This window comes from Scyliorhinus canicula, chromosome 3 (assembly GCF_902713615.1).
Source record: "Scyliorhinus canicula chromosome 3, sScyCan1.1, whole genome shotgun sequence".
Classification (NCBI taxonomy): domain Eukaryota; kingdom Metazoa; phylum Chordata; class Chondrichthyes; order Carcharhiniformes; family Scyliorhinidae; genus Scyliorhinus; species Scyliorhinus canicula.
In genome coordinates this window covers 20022037-20042189 of record NC_052148.1, presented here as the reverse complement: position 1 = coordinate 20042189, position 20153 = coordinate 20022037, and the positions used below count along the sequence as shown (strand labels likewise).

General features: G+C 47.8%; 2 protein-coding genes across 2 annotated transcripts in view; one reads left to right on the top strand and one right to left on the bottom strand.

The window, feature by feature from the left end:
* LOC119963845 (dedicator of cytokinesis protein 2-like) overlaps positions 1–20153 on the top strand; it is a 1353280-nt gene that overhangs the window by 430878 nt on the left and 902249 nt on the right. Inside the window, 1 exon segment of the mRNA XM_038793193.1 lies at positions 15392–15498. Coding sequence (XP_038649121.1) covers positions 15392–15498 — 107 coding nt within the window.
* The window catches only part of LOC119963846 (INSYN2B protein-like), a 262235-nt gene continuing 257368 nt past the window's right edge, over positions 15287–20153 (bottom strand). Inside the window, exon 4 of the mRNA XM_038793199.1 lies at positions 15287–15434. Coding sequence (XP_038649127.1) covers positions 15332–15434 — 103 coding nt within the window. The 3' untranslated portion in view covers positions 15287–15331. The remainder of the gene's footprint in view (positions 15435–20153) is intronic.

Sequence of the window (20153 nt, the reverse complement as noted above, 5' to 3'; positions counted from 1 at the left end):
AAAAACGAATTGATAAGATTGGGCATGTGCAAGGGGCTTGAACTGAGGATTGCAGAAATCTTGGGCGATTGGAGGTGATGACAGAGATAGGGAAGGAAGAGTTTATGGATGGCTTTGAGGAGAAGAATGCTGACCTGGCAACTGGAGGTGGAGGAACCACTACTCAGATCAGTGCAATCTGCTGAGTAACAGGAGGTGTTGGTTTTTGACCTTTGATGTTAATTCTTATACTGCTTAAATTGCGAGATGCCAGTACTTGTGGATGGAGCACTTTCCATTCTAATGTCCTCACATGTTGGTGTCGAGCATTCCTACTTCAGGTCAAGCATGTCTTACCTGGAAATATATTGCTCTCTTGTTCGCCCTGGATTTGGGGTAAGTATTCCGATACTACTATCAGGAAATTTTCCATAAAATGGAACACACGCAGATCATGCTTGAAGTTAATAGTGGATTGGAGTTTGGTTGACTCTTAACTGCCCTCTCAAGGGCAATTAGGGATGGGCAATAAATGTTGGCCCAGTCAGCGGGGCCCACGTCCCATGAACAAATTTTTAAAAAACGATGGGGTGATTATAATTGGCTGCAGAGGGGTCTGAGTGGAGATGAAGAAGTGTGCAGGAGTACGAGTGGGGTGGCCCAGTGAGGTAGCAGCAAATGGTGGCCAAGTGGCATAGCCAGGGGTGTGTGAGTGGGAGAGTGGCGAGAGAAGACCAGAAGCATTTTCCTTGGCAGCACGGAGAGGGTCATTCATTTTCTTCCTGAACAATACCACCTCCTCTTTGGAAGGGTGCTGGCACAGATCGGTGTGGCCAACGACTCCCAGGTGGGGTCGGCCACCGTACTGGAGGATCTCTTGCCCACCCGAGGGGTAAATGGTTGCCTGCCTCTCCTCCACAGCATCCAACATCCGTGTCAGGCCACTCTCTATGAAACCTGGCTTTCACTCTGCCATCCTCTTTTCCAGCTGTGCACAGTGCTGTGGAGCTGTTTAAATGTAGTGCCCCCTTGACTGAACTGCGCAGATGATCCCGGGGTGGGTGAATCAGACAATAGTGTCACAGGCAAAGCGTTATTCGTGTGATTTTTTTTTTAAGTGTCTAACCACTCCGGTCCAGATCGTGCCAATGGGGCCGATGGGATTCGCTCCGGTTTTTGCAGCAAAAATGACACTTAGCCAGATTTTGGGACGGTTCCAGCCCTTGTTCCCAAACCTCTCCATGATTGAGGAATTTTCTCCTCCCTTGTCTCGGTCTGATGTGGACTGATTTGTAGAACTTGTTGCGATGATCAGCTGCATTACTATCGCATCATTCAATGACCTGACGGTAAAAGACAAAATAGATGGACCTCAAGATTTGTTAGAGGAGAAAAAGACTTGGGACAGAATTCCACACCCGCCGTCGTGTGGTGGGTTTGGTGGGGCAGGGAGGAGCAGAGAATCTAACGGGGGCCAAATGTTTAGCAGCTCCTCAGCATCAAATTGCGTCGAGCATCAAATTGCGTCTAATTCTCCCAACGGCTAGTTAATGGCAGCTTGGTTTTCCCAATCCGCCGGGGGTAGGGGGCGGGGAGGTGGGGGGTGAATGCCATTTGCACCCATTTGCATCTGACGAATGCTAATTAAAACAGCTGCCCACCGGCACCTCGTCAGGCCTTTCAATCGTGCATCAGGTCAGCGTGAAATTAAAGTTGGTCAAAAACCTGATTGCAAATGAGTGGCATGCACAAGGCGGTCCTCAGTTCACAAGGAACTTTGGGAGAAGTGTAATACTGTCATAATGCTACGCTGCTACTGATGCACTACTGTATAAGAGGTCTTACAACACCAAGTTAAAATACAAGTTTGTTTCGAGCACTTTTGGAGCACTGCTCCGTCCTCAGATGAATGAAGAGGTAGGTTCCAGAAACATATATACAGACAAAGTCAAAGATGCAAGACGATACTTTCAATGCTACGGTAATTATGTTGACCGGTCCAAATGGAGCAACTGGAGAGGGATAATCACAGGTTAAAGAGGTGTGAATTGTCTCAAACCAGGACAGATGGTAGGATTTCATAAGCCCAGGCCAGATGGTGGGCGGTGAATGTAATGAGACATGAATCCAAGGTCCCGGTTGAGGCTGTACTCATGTGTGCGGAACTTGGCTATAGGTTTCTGCCCGGCGATTCTGTGTTGTCGCGGGTCCTGAAGGCCGCCTTGGAGAACACTTACCTGGAGATCAGAGGCTGAATGCCCTTGATTGCTGAAGTGTTCCCCGACTGGAAAGGAACATTCCTGCCTGGCGATTGTTGCGCAATGTCCGTTCATCCATTGTTGCAGCGTCTTCATGGTCTCGCCAATGTACCACGCTTCGAGACATCCTTTCCTGCAGCGTATGAGGAGGCAACGTTGGCCCAAGTCGCACGAGTATGTACGACGTACCTGGTGGATGGTGTTCTCACGTGTAATGGTGGTACCCATGTTGATGATCTGGCATGTCTTGCAGAGATTGCTATGGCAGGGTTGTGCGGTGTCGTTGTCGCTGTTCTGAACGCTGGGTAGTTTGCTGCAAAAAATGAGGTTGCGCAGTTGTTTGAAGGCAAGTATTGGGGGTGTGGGGATGACCTTGGCAAGATGTTCGTCTTCATCGATGGCGTGTTGAAGGCTGCGAAGAAGGTGTCGTAGTTTCTCCGCTCCGGGGAAGTACTGGACGGCGAAGGGTACTCTGTCGGTTGTGTCCCTTGTTTGTCTTCTGAGGAGGTCGGTGCGGAATTTTGCTGTGGTGTGTTGGAACTGCCGATCGACAGTTCCTGATGCACTGCATCGCCCTCTGCCGGGGCGCACTGGTTCCTGCCCTTCATCTCCATGCTGAGCTGGTCTTCATGGACAGCGTCGTACTGCTGGACTCACGGACCCTCCTGTGTCACCAGCATGGATCAATATGGTATCTGAACTTGGGAAGTACAGGGTTCTCCCTCCTCCATGGTGCCATGTGCCAGTGTCTATCTGGACAGGACTGTGCTGTGTGACTCCTGCAGCCACCGCAACAAATGTCTGAAGTTCGAACAGGGGAGGAGTGGGAGAAGAGTTGTTCTGCTGAAAACAAGGTGGGGGGTGGGGGATGTGGAAGGAGAGCTGTGCAAGGACATAGATGAAGAAAATGAGCACTGGATGGCAGAGGGACAGCCAAGGAAGGGAAGCTAGATCCTGTCAAGGCTGTGTGAGTTCACAAACAAGAGGGTTAAAGGGATACCACATTGTTTACTGGAAGGGGATGTACAAAGACTCCGAATGCGGTGAGCCCACGTCCAAGTGAGGCATGGACTTGGTTCTTGAGGCTACCCGCATTTTCTCTCTGGATAGCCAACATACTACACGATCTGTTGAAGGCAGCTGGGTTGGAGAGAGTGACACAGGTGTGCCGGACTGGTATTGAAATGTGATGCCAGGTCCTTCAAAACTCCCAACTGATGACGGGCGGACGGATCACTTGCCGGCCCACCAGGTGGTTCGGAGGGGGACTCCCCTGCGCATAATCAATGAGGTTCCGAGTTCAGTATCTGGTGTGGGACCCTGCCTTTGTGGTCAGCGGGAAAGGTGCCGCCACCGTTGCCCACCACTGCGTTTGGTCTCAAAATGGAGGAATTCCTCCCTTTGCTCCAAAAACGCACCAGGCTCCAGCTGGCAGTAATACACTTTACAATTTCTCGGATGATTCGGTGCCAAGTCATGTACGGTTTTAGGGAGTCCTGCGTTCATAACTCAATGTCATTGATTAATTAACTTTTGCCGGAAAGCCTCACAGGTCAGAGACGTCCCTTTTCTCCGCCGAGCTGGACTCGAACCCAGCTGAACTTTGTGTTGTAATGTGTCAACCTTCCGAAATTAATATTTTTCCCATTAGATTTTTCACTGTCGTGCCTAACTCTGTGCCTCATCAATTATGCAGTTCCTGGCCCTGCGTTCGCCTCCCTTTGATTAGATAGCTTCCACAGGTCGGTTCCAACCCTTTCAATTAACACCACTGAACCCTGACATTTTCTTTTCAAGTATATATTTTATTTAGCATCGATTCTTGTTTTCCTTTTACCTGTTGCTTATGTTGTTGGGCTGATAATCCAGAGTTCAAATCCAACCATAGCATCTTGAATGCTTAAAACTGATGCCCAGAAATTAATAAACTTGCATCAGGAAAGGTGAGCATGAAGCTGTTGGATTTTTGTAAAAGCTCTACTGGTTCACTAATGTCCTTCAGGGAGGGGGTTTGACAACACATTCCAAGTCCTTGACCTCTGTCATCTAGAAGGCAGCAGACACATGGGAACATCACCACGTGGAAGTTCCCCCTCCACGCCACCCCTCCTCCTCCATGTCACTCACCATCCTGACTTGGAAATATTTCCTCCCTGTCGCTGCTCAAACTCTGAGGAGTTCCCCCCTAGCAGCACATTGGGTGCACCTACACCACATGGACTGCTGCGGTTCAAGAATGCAGCTCACCATCACCCTCTCAAGTGTAAATAGGGATGGGCAATAAGCACTGGCCTCGCCAGCCATGCCTAAATCCAATGAGTGAATGAAGAATCCTGTGACCCTTCCCCGGGCTAAGCCTCTATTTGGTTCCACTGCTGTGCCAAAGGGTTGGCCCTGAGCTGTCCCCCTGAAGTGGCCTCACAAATCACTGAGTCACGTCAGACAAACTACCACATGACCCAAAGAGAAGACCCAGTGTCAACTCTGAAGGGAAAGATCGAATGGACAATGCATTTTGTAAATGAATCAAAAATATACATCCTGCCTGGTTTTTTTTAGGGAATAATTAAATAGGGGCTGGTTTAGCACAGGGCTAAATCGCTGGCTTCTAAAGCAGACCAAGACAGGCCAGCAGCACGTTTCAATTTCCGTACCAGCCTCCCCGAACAGGTGCCGGAATGTGGTGACTAGGGTCTTTTCACGGTTTCTTCATGTGAAGCCTACTTGTGACAATAAGCGAGTTTCATTTCATTTCATTTCAATAGCCTTTGTCCTAAAAGGGCTTAATTCTGTAAATTCTACCCATTAGAATTTATGCTCCCCCCACTGAACACCGCCCCCCCCCCCTCTGCCCCCTCCCCCGCCCACCACTTTCAAGGGGGAGCTGATTTCCTGCCCATAGGCTTTGATAGCCCCAGCTCTCAGAATCGCGAATAGCTATTCTGATGCTTGAGCTAGAATGGTGATGTTGTGGTTTTGTAATGATATTACATCACCAATCATTCATACGGTGAACATGTTCTGGGTTTACTTATTGAGACTAGGCACAAGGGAATATATTCACAAAGCTATAAAGATTGAAGACATCAGAGCTGCAGTGCTGTGCGCGTTCTGTTGAAAGCAAAAGTGAAACTAGAACTGAACCACATGACACACTTCCTTTTTACTGATATTCCGCTGCAATCCATTAAAGGCACAATATAACATTGTGTCAGGCTGCTGCCTCGGTAAATACTTTAAGTGGCAACCGAGGCAGTGTTTTTACAAAGCTGAATGATTTTGTAAGAGGTTTGGGGGCTTTCAACAATTCCCAATGATGTTATAGATTTTGCATGCAGTGGACATGCTAATAAAACCTTTGATTCATTTAAAGTGTTGACACTTTGAATTATAGTCATTTGGCAGTACTGAATCTGAATATTGTTGAGAAAGTGGCATGCTGTCGAAGCTTTTAATCTTCAGGACAGATGCAAGAATGCCAAATTTCAAAGGGAGAAACAATTTATACCGCATGAGTAAGCAGACCGACAACACGAGGTTAAAGTTCAACAGGTTCATTTGGAATCACTAGCTTTCAGAGAGCAGCTAGTGATTCCAAATAAACCTGTTGGACTTTAGCCTGGTGATGTAAGGCTGCTTACTGTGCCCACCCCAGGCCAACGACGGTGTCGCCACATCATGTATACCACATGGGAAATGGGTGCCGATTGATTGGCAAATTGACTCTGATTGGTCAAGACATTGCCATGGTGAATGCACCAGGGAGCCACTGTCCCCTGCTCTATTGTTTAATTCAAAAAAGGCACAAAGCCTGGACATGTCCCTTTTGCCTGCAGAAGATGGGTCCCGTTAAATAAATATATGTAGCTTCCAGCAAGCATTAATGAGGCACATTGCGAGCCTGACGAATAATCTGAAATTGGCTATTAGTTAATCCTTAACATACTCGGGATTGTTCAGCAAGTGCCACCCTATTTTAGAACTGCACCCAATATTCGTTATTGTGTTCTGAGTTTTCCAAGGCTGATTGAGTATGGTCAGTAGTCTGCCTCTTGCGGACAGCCAAAGGGACGTGCTCCTTGATACGATCCACCTCCGCCAGTTAGTGCGATGTATGGCCTACATTCCTGGTATTGCACCAACACTGGGACTAGGACAGGGTTGCCAGAGGGAGGGGGCGGGGTGGAGCAGGGCAGACGGGGTTGGGGAGGCGGAAGGGTGTGGAATTATTTCAATCTAACTCATCAGGCACAGATCTGATAGGATTAATCAGGGCTATCGAATTTATTTCTCATCAGTTGGCATCAATGGCAGGTCAGGTTTTACATTTTTTGAAGTAAAGTTGTTGAGGGACATGGCCAAAGGCAGGTAGATGCAGTTAGGTCACAGATCAGCCATGATCTTATTAAATGGCAGGACAGGTTCGAGGGGCTGAATGGCCTACTCCTATTCCTGTGTTCCTTTGCATGGTGAGCCTATACCTCCACTTAATATCTGTTCTTAACAAAAATCTATCTACCTCAGGTTTAAAATTAACAACTGTTCCAGCTTCAGCTGCTGTTTGTGGGAGAGAATTCTAAATCTCAACAACCCTTTGTGCGGAGGAGTGCTTCCGAACATCTCTCCAGAACGGTCTAGCTCTAATTTTTAGACTATGCCCCTAGTTTTAGAATCTCCAACCGGTGGAAATAGTTTATCTTTATCTACTCTGTCTTTCCCTGTTAATATCTTAAATACTGTACTACGCTCAGATTACCCCTTATTATGATCACCGTGTTGTGGGCACTATTGCTTAACAGCGCCAGGGTCCCAGGTTCGATTCCCTTGGGTCACTGTCTGTGCGGAGTCTGCACGTTCTCCCCGGGTCTGCGTGGGTTTCCTCCGGGTGCTCCGGTTTCCTCCCACAAGTCCCGAAAGACTGTTAGGTAATTTGGACATTCGAAAATGAAAATCGCTTATTGTCACAAGTAGGCTTCAAATGAAGTTACTGTGAAAATCCCCTAGTCGCCACATTCCCGCACCTGTTCGGGGAGGCTGGTACGGGAATTGAACCGAGCTGCTGGCCTGCCTTGGTCTGCTTTAAAAGCCAGTGATTTAGCCCAGTGTGCTAAACCAGCCCCTGAATTCTGAATTCTCCCTCTGTGTACCGGAACAGGTGCCGGAGTGTGGCGACCACGGGCTTTTCACAGTAACTTCATTGCAGTGTTAATGGAAGCCTACTTGTGACACTAATAAAGATTATTAACCTTCTAAATTCCAACGAAATCAGGCCTAATTTGTGTAATCTCTCCTCATAGTTTAATCCCTGTCGTCCAGGTATCATTTTCGTAAACCTATGGTGCACTGCCTCCAAGGCAAAATATCCTCCTTACAGGGAGCAGGACAGGGAAGCCTTAGCTTGTTTGTCTGAAGACTTCCAGGAGAGGGGGGAAGGGGGAGGGAGTGCCTGACATTGGGGTTGCAGTGCCCGACTGAGACCCAACACTCTCCCTTGCTGCTGACCTCCATCCCCATCTTTTCCCCACACTGCCCTCCCTTCCCCACAACCCCTCTCATGCCATGACTCGCCTCCCTAGCCTAGGCCTCGGGTGGGTGTCATACTGGCAAGTCTCTAATTGGCTGGCAGCTCATAGTAGGCAGCCCACCTCCCCACCCCCGCTGAGACCCCCATCACCTTCACGAGATTCTGCCCTGTGTCACTCTGTCACATTTGGGAGTGTTTGATGTTTACAATTGAGTTCCATCTGAACTAGAATTGACAAGAGCTTTTGGCTCGCTGTGTAACAGGATTGTAGGGGGAACATTTATCCAGTTTGTTATCCATTGTCAGCATCAAATACTCACGTGTCAAATCAGCAGTCAATTGTCCCATTAGTACACCTTCGCTGCAGCTTCAGATCAGCATCACTCCTTCCCATTGCACCAAGTGTGCATTTATACACTGCCCAAAGCTGTTCTCTCTGTGCTAAATTAGAAGCTCTTATATTCTGATGAATTAGCCCATGGTGAACCGGTTTGAGACTATCGAGACTAATTTCTCATTGGACCCTTCTAGCCTGTAAATAGAAAGAGATAGAGAGAGTGGAGAGGGAGAATGCTTCACCTCATCAATTCCCATTGGACCACCCACCACCTTCTCAAGAAAATTAAGAATGGATTTGTTTCATTAATTCATGGGATATGAGCATCATTGACAAGGCCACCATTTATTGTCCAACCCTAATTGCCTTTCGGAAGATGGTGGTCAGCCATCTTCTTGAAGCACTGCAGATATTTGGTGTGGGTACACTAATTCTGTCCAGCGAGGGATCTCCAGGATTTGCACCCAGCAACAATGAAGGAGCAATGATATGGTTCCAAGCCAGGATGCTGTGTGATATGGAGGGGAACTTGCACACGATAGTGGTGTTCCCTCGCACATGCTACCCTTGTCCTTCCAGTTGGTAAGGGTTGCAAGTTTGGAAGGTGCTGTTGAAGGGGTTTTGTGAGTTACATCAATGCATCTTGTTCACACTGCAGCCATTGTGCAGTGGTGGTGGAGGGAATCAACTTAAGCCGTTTGATGGGGTGCTGAGTGGCTTTGTTTTGGATAGTGTCAAGCCTCATGAGGCTGTTACCTCATCCAGACAAATGGAGAATATTCCAGAACACTCTCAACTTGTGCCTTGTAAATGGTGGATAGGCTTTGGGGAGTCAGGAGGTGATGCTGATATCATTAAATATCAAGGGATGGTAGTTGGGTTCTCCCTTTTTGGGAAATGCCATTGCCTGGCATTTGTCTGGTTTGAAAGTTGCTTGCCTGTTATCAGCCCAAGCCCGAATATTGCCCAGATTCTCCTGCTCATGGGCATGGAATGCTTCACTATCTATGGAGTTATGAATGGTATTGAACACTGCAATCATCAGCAAATACTCCCATTTCTGCGTTTATGATGGAGGAAAGATCATTGATGAAGTAGCTGAGATAGCTTGGCCTGGAACACGTCCCTGAGGAACTCCTGCAGTGATGTCCTGGGGCTTCCAACAACCACAACTATTTTCCTTTGCAACCAATAGAGAAGTTCCCCTATGTTTCCCATTGACTGCCATTTTACAAGAGCTCCTGGATGCTACACTTGATTATTGCCCATCCCTAATTGCCCTTGAACTGAGTGGCTTCCTCGGCCATTTCAGAGAACAGTTAAGAGTCCACCACATTGCTGTGGGTCTGGAGTCACATATAGGTCAGACCAGGTAAGGACAGCAGATTCCCTTCTTGACAGGCCTCTCTGTCTCAAGAGACACTGTGTTGGGTCTCTTGACACTGGGTCATTGATGATTTGCAGCGTCTAGCCCGCTCTTTGTGGTGTCATCTGATGTCTTGCCAGCTGCTGTGTCTCTTCTCTTTGCCTCTTTTCACTCCCTCCTTCACTGCTGTCCACCAGTTATGGCAATCGCTGGCAGCTTGCCCCCAATGCTTGTGATTCATGTCACAGGATTTCACATTTGTAGGTATCTTTGAAGCGAAGGGATGAGCGGCGAGTGGGTGTGGTGCCAGTGGCAAGCTCGCTGTGCAATGGGGATTCTGCCATCCTCCATGTGGCTCACATGCCCAAGCCATCTCAAGCACCGCTGACTCAGTATGGCGTCTCTGCTGGAGATGTTAGCTACCTCGAGGACGTCTATGATGGAGATGCGGTCCTGTCTCCTGCTGCGGAGGATTTGCCAGAGGCAGCAAAGAAGAAATACGTTGAGGTGCCATTCTAGGCTGGCACACATTATCCAGCCCTTACTGCCATAAAGCAGGATACTGAGGATGCAGGCTTGAAACATTTAAACTTTTGTGTTGCGTGTGAACACGTCATTTCCCCACACCTTCTCTGTCAGCCTGCACATAGCAGCAGACGCCTTTCCAATGCACAAATATTTCTGTGTCGAAAGGCAGGTTGCTGGTAATGATTGGACCATCCCAGCGTGTGGTCACCAATGTTGATGAGTGGAGCATTTCTAACATCATCTCCCGTGATGTTCATTTTCTTGAGACTCAGGGTTAGCTGTCTAATGAGACGATATTGAAGGCAGTACGTGGCGCCCATTCTCTACGCCAATAGAGTTGGGCTTATAAGCCGTAACTGCTGCCGACCCTGTTGTTTCGGTCTCTGAGAGGTGACGACTGAGTGCCTTCTCCATGGTGGGTGTCTAGACGGAACATATGGGGTTTTGGGCTACCCTAGCATCGGAATCCCCTCTCGGCCTGGCTGATAGGGTCTGAAGGAGTGCAGAGCACTACATTTGCCGTGTGTTTGGCTACAGGAGCTGCCGGAACACGCCAAAAATAACACATGACCGCCTTATGGGCTCCGGATTTTCTGTTAGGCTTTACTCCCTTAGCCTTAATCCTCTCGAGGCGCCCACAAGGCTGTGCAGCTCTTGTCCCTGAGCAGAGGCCCTGACCGGGTGCTGTGAGCCGCAGCCAAATGAGCCCGGGTCTCGCGAAGACAGGGTTGACACACCCTGAAGTAGCTCCACCTCACTGGTGCTACCCACTACTTCAATTAGTGAACCAGTCAACTTTTTGTGACAATAGACTCTGAATTCCAGCTTTTCTTTTATTGAATTCAAATTTCGAATTTGAATTCAGGTCCCCAGAGCATTACCCAGGGTGTGTGGGCAACCAGTCCAGTGACAATACCACGACAGAAGGGAAATGGTTTAGCACAGTGGGCTAAACAGCAGGCTTGTAATGCAGAACAAGGCAGCAGCGCGGGTTCAATTCCCGTATCGGCCTCCCCGAACAGGCGCTGCAATGTGGTGACTAGGGGCTTTTCACAGTAACTTAATTGAAGCCTCCTTGTGACAATAAGCAATTATTATTATTATTATTATTAGGTAGTTGACCAGGCTATCCCCTTTCCTTGTGACGGCCTGGAACGTAATGCTGTGTTCAAATACGTCTTTGCTTCCCACCCTGCCATATACATTGGCGGCATGGTAAAACAGTGGTTAGCACTGGTGCTTCACAGCTCCAGGGTCCCAGGTTCGACCGAGTCATAGAACATAGAACAGTACAGCACAGAACAGGCCCTTCGGCCCTCGATGTTGTGCCGAGCCATGATCACCCTACTCAAACCCACGTATCCACCCTATACCCGTAACCCAACAACCCCCCCCTTAACCTTACATTTTAGGACACTACGGGCAATTTATCATGGCCAATCCACCTAACCCGCACATCTTTGGACTGTGGGAGGAAACCGGAGCACCCGGAGGAAACCCACGCACACACGGGGAGGACGTGCAGACTCCACACAGACAGTGACCCAGCCGGGAATCGAACCTGGGACCCTGGAGCTGTGAAGCATTTATGCTAACCACCATGCTACCGTGCTGCCCCTAATGGTTTCCATTACTCCAGGACTAATGAGTCCTATGGTTTCCTCCCACAAATCTCGAAAGACGTGCTGTTAGGTAATTTGGACATACTGAATTCTCCCTCAGTGTGGCTGAACAGGCGCCGGAATGTGGCGACCAGGGGCTTTTCACAGTAACTTCATTGCAGTGTTAATGTAAGTCTACTTGTGACAATAAAGATTATATTAATTTTTTTTAAAATACACACACGTTATGATTGGCTCATTTCTCTGATAGCAACAGTCTATGATTGTCTCATTTTCATCCCTGGCAGAGTTTCCGAGGGCAGGAAGGTCCCGCACGTAAGTTTGACAAGTCCCCTACTAGACCCGCTACCTTCAGTGCCTCCCCTACACGTCCCTGGTTCCACCAAGCAACCACTACCTAAGGGTGTTTACAACTGATTGAGTATTATTCTAAGCAAACAAAAATCATCACCTGCATTACATGAATGCATTACCTTTCAACTTTACTTTGAGTATTAAACAAACAACTTTACATGATGCTTGTTATTGTGGTCACAGAGGAGTCACGTATGAGAGGTTAACGAAAACTATTTATTCTTAAAGCAAACTATTTGCAGGTCATAATCCAGGTATTCAGCCGGGACTTCTCTGCCCAAGCTCCTACATGGCCTGATTTTATATCCCTAGTCAATTACCCCGCGGATGGGACCCGCCCCTCAGCGGGAAGCTCATATTCCACAAAGTTTACGGGGAGGCTAACCGGTTCCTCCCCATAGCTCATGCGAGGGTTATTGCACTTGTATTCGAAAAAGGTCACAAACTGGGCGGAAAGGAACCATTGCCCAGCCTTTAACCAGTCACCTTGTGTTGACTCATTTGCAAACGTTAGCCTATGTTAGCTTCATAAATAATGTGAAATGGCACTTGTGAGCCGAGCTTATCCTTGTGCCCATCAAAAGCTTTCATTATCATTGAAATGAAGCAGCTGCTCGCAAGGGTGTCCTCAATGTGATGACAGCACATGATCTCTACAGGGCCTATGCGCTGGTCACTAGTAGCAATGCTGTCATGGACAGATGCGTCTTTGACAGGCAGATTGGTGAGGGAGACGTCAAGTAGTTTTTACCCTCCTGTTGGCTCCCTCACCACCTGCCGCAGGCTCATTCTGGCAGATATGTCCTTCAGGGTTTGGCCAACTTTATCAGTAGTGGTACCACCTGTTGTCGGGTTTTTGACAGTGTTCAGTATGTATTAAGTAGCTAACCTATTGGTATTCATTAAGTACAAGAACTCGGTACCCATGTATAATATAAAGTTCAAGCTAGGAGCTATCTCCACCTTGTTTATGCATATGGCTCTGTACAACTTTAGACTGACCGCAGGTCACGCGTTCTCTTACATCACTGTGCGGCCAGCACTATATTCAGCCCCCCACATGAACCCGATATATACCAGACCCTGAGTCACTCTTGGTGACGGTTATTGAAATCCTTCACTCAAAGAGTGCACCCTCAGTGCTTCCTCCAAGTGATGTTCAACAGATAGGAATGTTGACTGAGGGAGTGTAGTGGGTGATAATTAGAAGGACTTGATGCCATGAAACTTCATGAGGTGCAGAATAAACGTTCAGGACTCCCAGGAAACTCCATACCGACTGTATACCACTGCGCTGCCACCTTCAGTGTGATTGTGTTAGCTATTGCTTGACTGCATTCACCTGTGGGGCAATCCTCTGAATTTTGCCACAAATTCCCAGATGTTAATGAGAGGGACGTTTCACAGTTGACTTGCCAGAGTGTGCTTTTGTGGTCTCCAGTCAATGTCGGGTGGTCCATCCATCTATATTCTTCTTCGATTTTTTTCACAATAGATTGATGCAACAGAGTGGCTGTCAGTGATTTTTCAGAGGGCTGTGAAAAGCCAACTCCATTTCTATGGAGGCACATGTAGGCTAACCCATGTAAAGTTGGCCAATTTTCATCTCTGAAGGGCACTTAGCTGCATTTTACAGCAACGGTCACCATTACTGGGACTCGCATTTTATTTCAGATTTATTAACAAATCAAATTTAAATTCCACCCGTTTCTGAGGTGGGAGTTGAACTCATACCCCTGAAGCATTAGCCTGGATTATTAGTCCAGTAACAAGACCTCCAATTGTGGACGGATGATGTCAGCCCTGCTTGAGCTTTTTAAACAGGGCCTTCGCTAGGGCTGCACAAGTATATTCCACTTGGTGCTGTTAACCATGGCTCAGCGGATAGCACTCTCTCCACTGAGCCAGCATGGCACACAAAAGCTGATACTCTCGATATTGGAATGCTGCTCTGCTGACGCTGCTGCCTGTTTGATGAAAATTCACGAGGCCTTGGGCGCGATTCTCCGCTCCCCACGCTGGGTGGGAGAATCGCGGGAGGGCTGGGCGAATCCCGACACGCCACACTGGCACCCCCCGCGATTCCCCCCCCCCCCACCAAAATGACATGTCGCGGAATCACCGCTCGCCGTTTTTCACGGCAACCGGCGATTCTACGGCCTGGATAGTCGAGCGGCCTGGCGTTCCCGACCTGTTCACGCCGGCGGCAACCATACCTGGTCACTGCCGGCGTCAACATAGCGCAAAAGGTACGTTTGGGGCCTGTGGGGGGCGGAGAGGGGATTGAGCACCACGGCCGTGCTCGGGAGGGGACTGGCCCCCGATCGGTGCCCACCGATCGTCGGGCCAGCGTCTCCAAGAGACGCACTCTTTCCCCTCCGCCACTCCGCAAGGTCAAGCTGCCACATCTTGCGGGGCAGCGGAGGGGAAGACGGCAACCTCACATGCGCAGCTGACATCACTTAGGTGCCGCCGTCGCGTCATTCTCGGCGCGCCGCTTTGACGCAAGCGTCAAGGCCCAGCGGCCGAGTTTCTCACAACGCCACTCCTAGCCCCTGGGGGGTGAATAGGGTGCGAGGAGCGGCCTCTGGTGCCGTCGTGAAACTCGGCCAAGTTCACGACGGCCTTCCCGATGCCGCGCGGGAGCGGAGAATCGCGCCCCTTGTTTATTGCCTCACGTAGTCACAGAATCCGCCCCCTTGCCCTCGGTGCAATTTTGGAGCAGACCCCGGAAACTCTCCCCATTGGCCTGGCCAATAATTACTGCTCAACCAGATGTCAGTAATCTGATAATCTGGTCGTTGACGCATTGCTATTTGTGGGATCTTACTGTGCACTGTTTTGATGCTGGGTTTTCTGCATTATAACAGTGACTCCACTTCAAAAGTAGTCCATCGGCTGCAAAGCAACTTGGGATGATCCTGAAGTTGTGGAAGCGCTATATAAATGCAAGTTCTAACTCTTCTCTTTCTCGATCCAGATGTCAGTCATCAGGGACCAAAAGACCCAAAGGGCAACATTAAACTGACAATGTGGAGAAGGGGATCAAAATGGCGGGTGTGGTCAATGGAAAAGTCACCTCAGTATATCAGCGAGATCATTCATTCCATGTAGTGGGGGGGGGGTTAGAAAAAAGGTGTGAAAATGTTGCACGATGAGCAGAAAACAGGCCAGCCATTAAATTAGACAAGCTTCCAAGTGTTTTTGTAATCTGGGTTCTGTTTTATTTCAGTGCCAGATCTCTTAAATGCATCGAATTAACATTCATTGTTCTGTCAGATTATGCCGACTTCATTAATATTTAATGCTCTCAAAATATGCTGATATATCCCTAACGTTTGCTCAGATTCTCCTTCATGCACCTCATAAATATTCAGTTCCTTCTCTGCTGACATGGTTTTGTTTTTTTTTGTTTGCTTGTAGCAACTTGTTGCGCAGTTTCATCCAGAACCTTTCCCCGGATCGCCTGGTGAAACAGAAATTACAGTCAATGACAGCCATCGTCAACACTGAACTTTTTCAAAAAGAAGGTAAACTGTCCGGAACCCCTATGTGCTCAGGATAATGAGATTTTGAGTGGTGAAAAAAAACGCAACATTGATCTTCCGCATGATCAAATTTACAGCAGAGACAGAGGCCATTCTGTCCATTGTAGCTGTGCTGGTTCTTTGAGAAAGACCCAATGAGTTTGATTCGACTATTTCCCCCCCCACTGTCCTGCAATTATTTCTTTCTTTTCGAGTATGCATCCAATTCCTTTTTAGAAATTTCCATTCAGCTATGCTTTCAGCTTTCAACCAATTCATTCCTGAACATCATGACATACTACAGGAGAAATATATCTCCCATTTCCATCAATTATGTTTTTTAAAAATTAATTTACGGGGTGTGGGCATCGCTGGTTATGCCAGCATTTACTGCCTATCCCCAGATGCCCTTCAGAAGGTGACAGTGAGTTGCCTTCTTGAACTGCTGCAGTCCCTGAGATGCAGGTACATCCACATTGCTGTTAGGGAGGGACTTCCAGGCTTTTGACCCAGCGACAGTAAAGGAAATGAAATGAAAATTGCGTATTCTCACAAAGGGGCTGGTTTAGCTCACTGGGCTAAATCGCTGGCTTTTAAAGCAGACCAAGCAGGCCAGCAGCATGGTTCGATTCCCGTACCAGCCTCCCCGGGCAGGCGCCGGAATGTGGCGACTAGGGGCTTTTCACAGTAACTTCATTGAAACCTACTCGTGACAATAAGCGATTTTCTATTTTTCTATTTCTATTTTTTTTCTAAATAGGCTTCAGCGATATATTTCTAACTCAGGGTGGTGAGTGACCTGGAGGGGAACCTCCAGGTGATGGGCTTCCCAGTTAAGTCTGTGACCTTTGATTACTGAATTCTTCCACCAGCCAAAACCATTTCTCCTTGTTTTCTTGTTCAAAATTCCACATTATTTAATCACTCTTTAAATTTCTTTGCTCAAAGGAGTACAATCTTAGAGCTTCTCTAGTCTCTCCAAGTAACCAAAGCCCCTCATCTCTTGTGACATTCTGGTAAATAGAGTGCTATAGATCATATAATCCCTACAGTGCAGAAGGAGGCCATTCGGCATATTGAGTCTGCACCGACCCTCTGAACGTGTCCCTCAATACCGATGGAATATGGTCAGCAGCAGCCATGAGAAGCTGTGTCCATCCGAGTGGTGGTGGGCGTCCGAGTATCTGCTTTTATTCTTTATTCAGTCCTGGGATGTGGGCCTCACAGACAAGGCCGGCATTTATTGCTCACCCGCTAACACGATCCACCTTCTTGTCAAACCACTGCAGCTCCATGGGGTGCAGCTCCTCACATGTTATCATCGACTATCCCTTGATTCAAGGATGACCTGTGCTCAGAGTCGTGGGTTTTTATCATGGGGCCTTCATGTGACTGAACAGGACGAATTTTGACCGCAGATCTTTGGGCACATGGAACACTGGCCATTTGAGAATTGAGGAAACGGGACCTGGATGGGGGAGATGGTTTTTGACCATCCAGACAGTGTCCAGAACACCAAGGTTGGATTTTCAGGAGTGTTGCCAGACTTCTGTGGAGCGGGCTTCACGTAGAACACTAGTGTTTGTCCGATGGTTTTCCTATTGAATCCGGAGAATGTGGTAGAAGCATTGCTTATGGAACCTCTCCATGGCTCTACACAATCCCGGTGTCAATGCAGTATAGGTGTGTGGTGACAACCAATGCGCTACACACTGGTACTTATGTTATCTTGCAAGGGCTTCTGTGTTTCTTTTTGCAAAAATATCGTTTATTCATAAAATATCTGAAAGAACATTGCAAAGGTTTCAAACTTGCCTTCACTGAAAGTGCAAAATATTCAAGTTTTCTCCATTGATCATGTTGCCCTCTGAAGTTTTTCAGTGCATTTGTGATAGATGTAACATTCACCCTATTCAATACAGTCTAGGGATTCTATACAATTTATAGAGACTCTGTGCATTATGGCAGTGACCGTTCCCCCATTGTGCGTCCACGCCAGCATCCCCAAGCTTTAGTCCCTCCCTCAGCACGTAGACCTGGACATTGGAATGTGCCAGCCTGCGATGCTCAAGGTTATTTTTGTCAAACACTTGCCGCTGCAGTTTGTAGAAGGCTGAGTTGGTGCGTCTAATCCAGTGTTGAATCTCCTTGTCAGTGGTGACCTTTTGAGTGGCTGCCAAGGAATGGGAAGCACTCAATGTATCGCAGAGTCTCTCCTTCAGCATATCAGGAAGATGCAATGTTTAGCTGACCAGCTGTGGGTTGACATGAGTTCTGTTTTGGGAACACTCAAGGACTAGCCAAGTTTCCGGTATTAAGGATTCAAGCGATCAAGAGTGGCGTTCAAATCTTCTGCAGAGTGGACACCGACACTGCAGATATCCACAAGCTGGTGACCTTGTTAATTTAAACATTTCTTTCTTTGATCACAAGGGTGGTGATCCCACAGGGTGTAGTTCCCCAGCCTGGAGAAAGTGGGACAGCCTATTTTTTTGGGGCAACGTTCCGCATTTGTCATTGCCCAGTCACAGACATTGCTGCCCAAAGACAACCCTGATCCAATACAAGTCTCGCACAGGTGCTCTCACAGGATAAGAGTCCAAACAATTGAGCAAGAACTAATGCCAATGCATGCCCAAGATGGGATGATGTATCACTTGGAGGGAAACCTGGAAATAGTAGTGTCCTTGGCACTCTCGGTGGTAGAGGCCATGTTGGAAGATGCTGTTGAAGAAACCTCAGTGATTCCTGCAGTGCATTCTGATGTGCTGTTGGTGGAGCGAGTGGGCACTTACAAGGGTTGCAATGTTTACTTTATCTGGGAAAAAAAATACAGAGTACAATTTTGTAAAAGGAAATTAGCAGCATTAAACAGGTCCGGTTGAGGTAATTCCTCAATACGAGAGAGAAATACTGCAGCAGATGGCTGACAGGCTATAAACTGCGAGTGGAAATCCTTAGAGATAAAGCACAATCTCACTGAGTGAAGCTTTTGATAAATTCTCAGTGCCAGATGTATTTTCAGAGGCTGGAGTCAGTAATGGAAACTTGGCAAAGTGTGTGAGATAAGATGGCTTCTTGTTGATAAGAGGAGTTTTCTCGAGCTGCACTGTCAGCTCTCCACAAAATACCTTTTTTCATGTTGCCAGTTTTATCTCTTCCTGGGGGACTAGTTCATACTGTGATATCGTTTCTAAGGGATAAGCCTCTCAGCGAATCTCCATTTCTATATATATGATTCTGCACAATGTGCATCGGCAAACAATGGGGAAGAGATTTTTATCACCAGGACCTGACTTGAGTTGCTTGCGAGGACACTTGAGGTGCAACGGGCGAGAGGGATTTCTCCCCCTCGCCCGTTGCGCCATTTAATGAGATCATGACTGAGCTGCAACCTAGCTCCATTGCTCCATATCCTTTAATATCTTTGGTTAACAAAAATCCCGCTCAGAGCTAAAGTTAACAATTGACCTAATTGCGGTTTTTGTAGGAGAGTTCCCAACTTCCACCACTCTTCCACCACCAGAGGCTGTTTAGCACAGGGCTAAATCACTGGCTTTGACAGCAGACTAAGGCAGGTTCAATTCCCGTACCAGCCCCCCCGAACAGTCGCCGGAATGTGGCGACTAGGGGCTTTTCACAGTAACTTCATTTGAAGCCTACTTGTGACAATAAGCGATTTTAATTTTCATTTCGTTTCTTTGCATGCAGAAGGATTTTGAACTTCCTAACCTGCTCCCAATTCGTACCTTTGTACATTTCAGGGGCGGCACGGTGGTACAGTGGTTAGCACTGCTGCCTCACGGCGCTGGGCACCCGGGTTCAATCCCAGCCCTGGGTCACTGTCAGTGTGGAGTTTGCACATTCTCCCCGTGTCTGCGTGGGTCTCACCCCCACAACCCAAACATGTGCAGGGCAGGTGGATTAGACATGCTAAATTATCCCTTAATTGGAAAAATCTTTTTTAAAGTGTTTGTGTAATAATAATCGCTTATTGTAACAAGTAGGCTTCAATGAAGTTACTGTGAAAATCCCCCAATCGCTACATTCCAGCGCCTGTTCAGGGAGGCCTGTACGGGAATTGAACCCACGCTGCTGCCTTGTTCTGCATTACAAGCCAGCTGTTTAGCCCACTGTGCTAATTTCATCTGGTTCTAATTTTTGGACTATGTCCCCAGACCTAGACACCCGAAACAGCAAAAAATACTTTCTCTCTATCTGCAAAGAACAAAGAAAAGTACAGCACAGGAACAGGCCCTTCGGCCTTCCAAGCCTGTGCCAACCATCCTGCACGTTTAAACTAAAATCTTTTGCAGTTCCGGGGTCGGTATCCTTCGATTGCCATCCTATTCATGTATTTGTCAAGATGTCCCTCAAATGTCACTATCATCTCTGCTTCCACCACCTCCTCCGGCAGCGAGTTCTAGGCACCTCCTACCCTCTGTGTAAAAAACTTGCCTTGTACATCTCCTCTAAACGTCACACCTATGCCCCCTAGTAATTGACCCCTCTACCCTGGGAAAAAGCCTCTGACTATCCACTCTGTCCCTGCCCCTCATAATTTTGTAGACCTCTATCAGGTCGCCCCTCAACCTCCATTGTCCCAGTGAGAGCAAACCGAGTTTATTCAACCTCTCCTCATAGCTAATGCCCTCCAT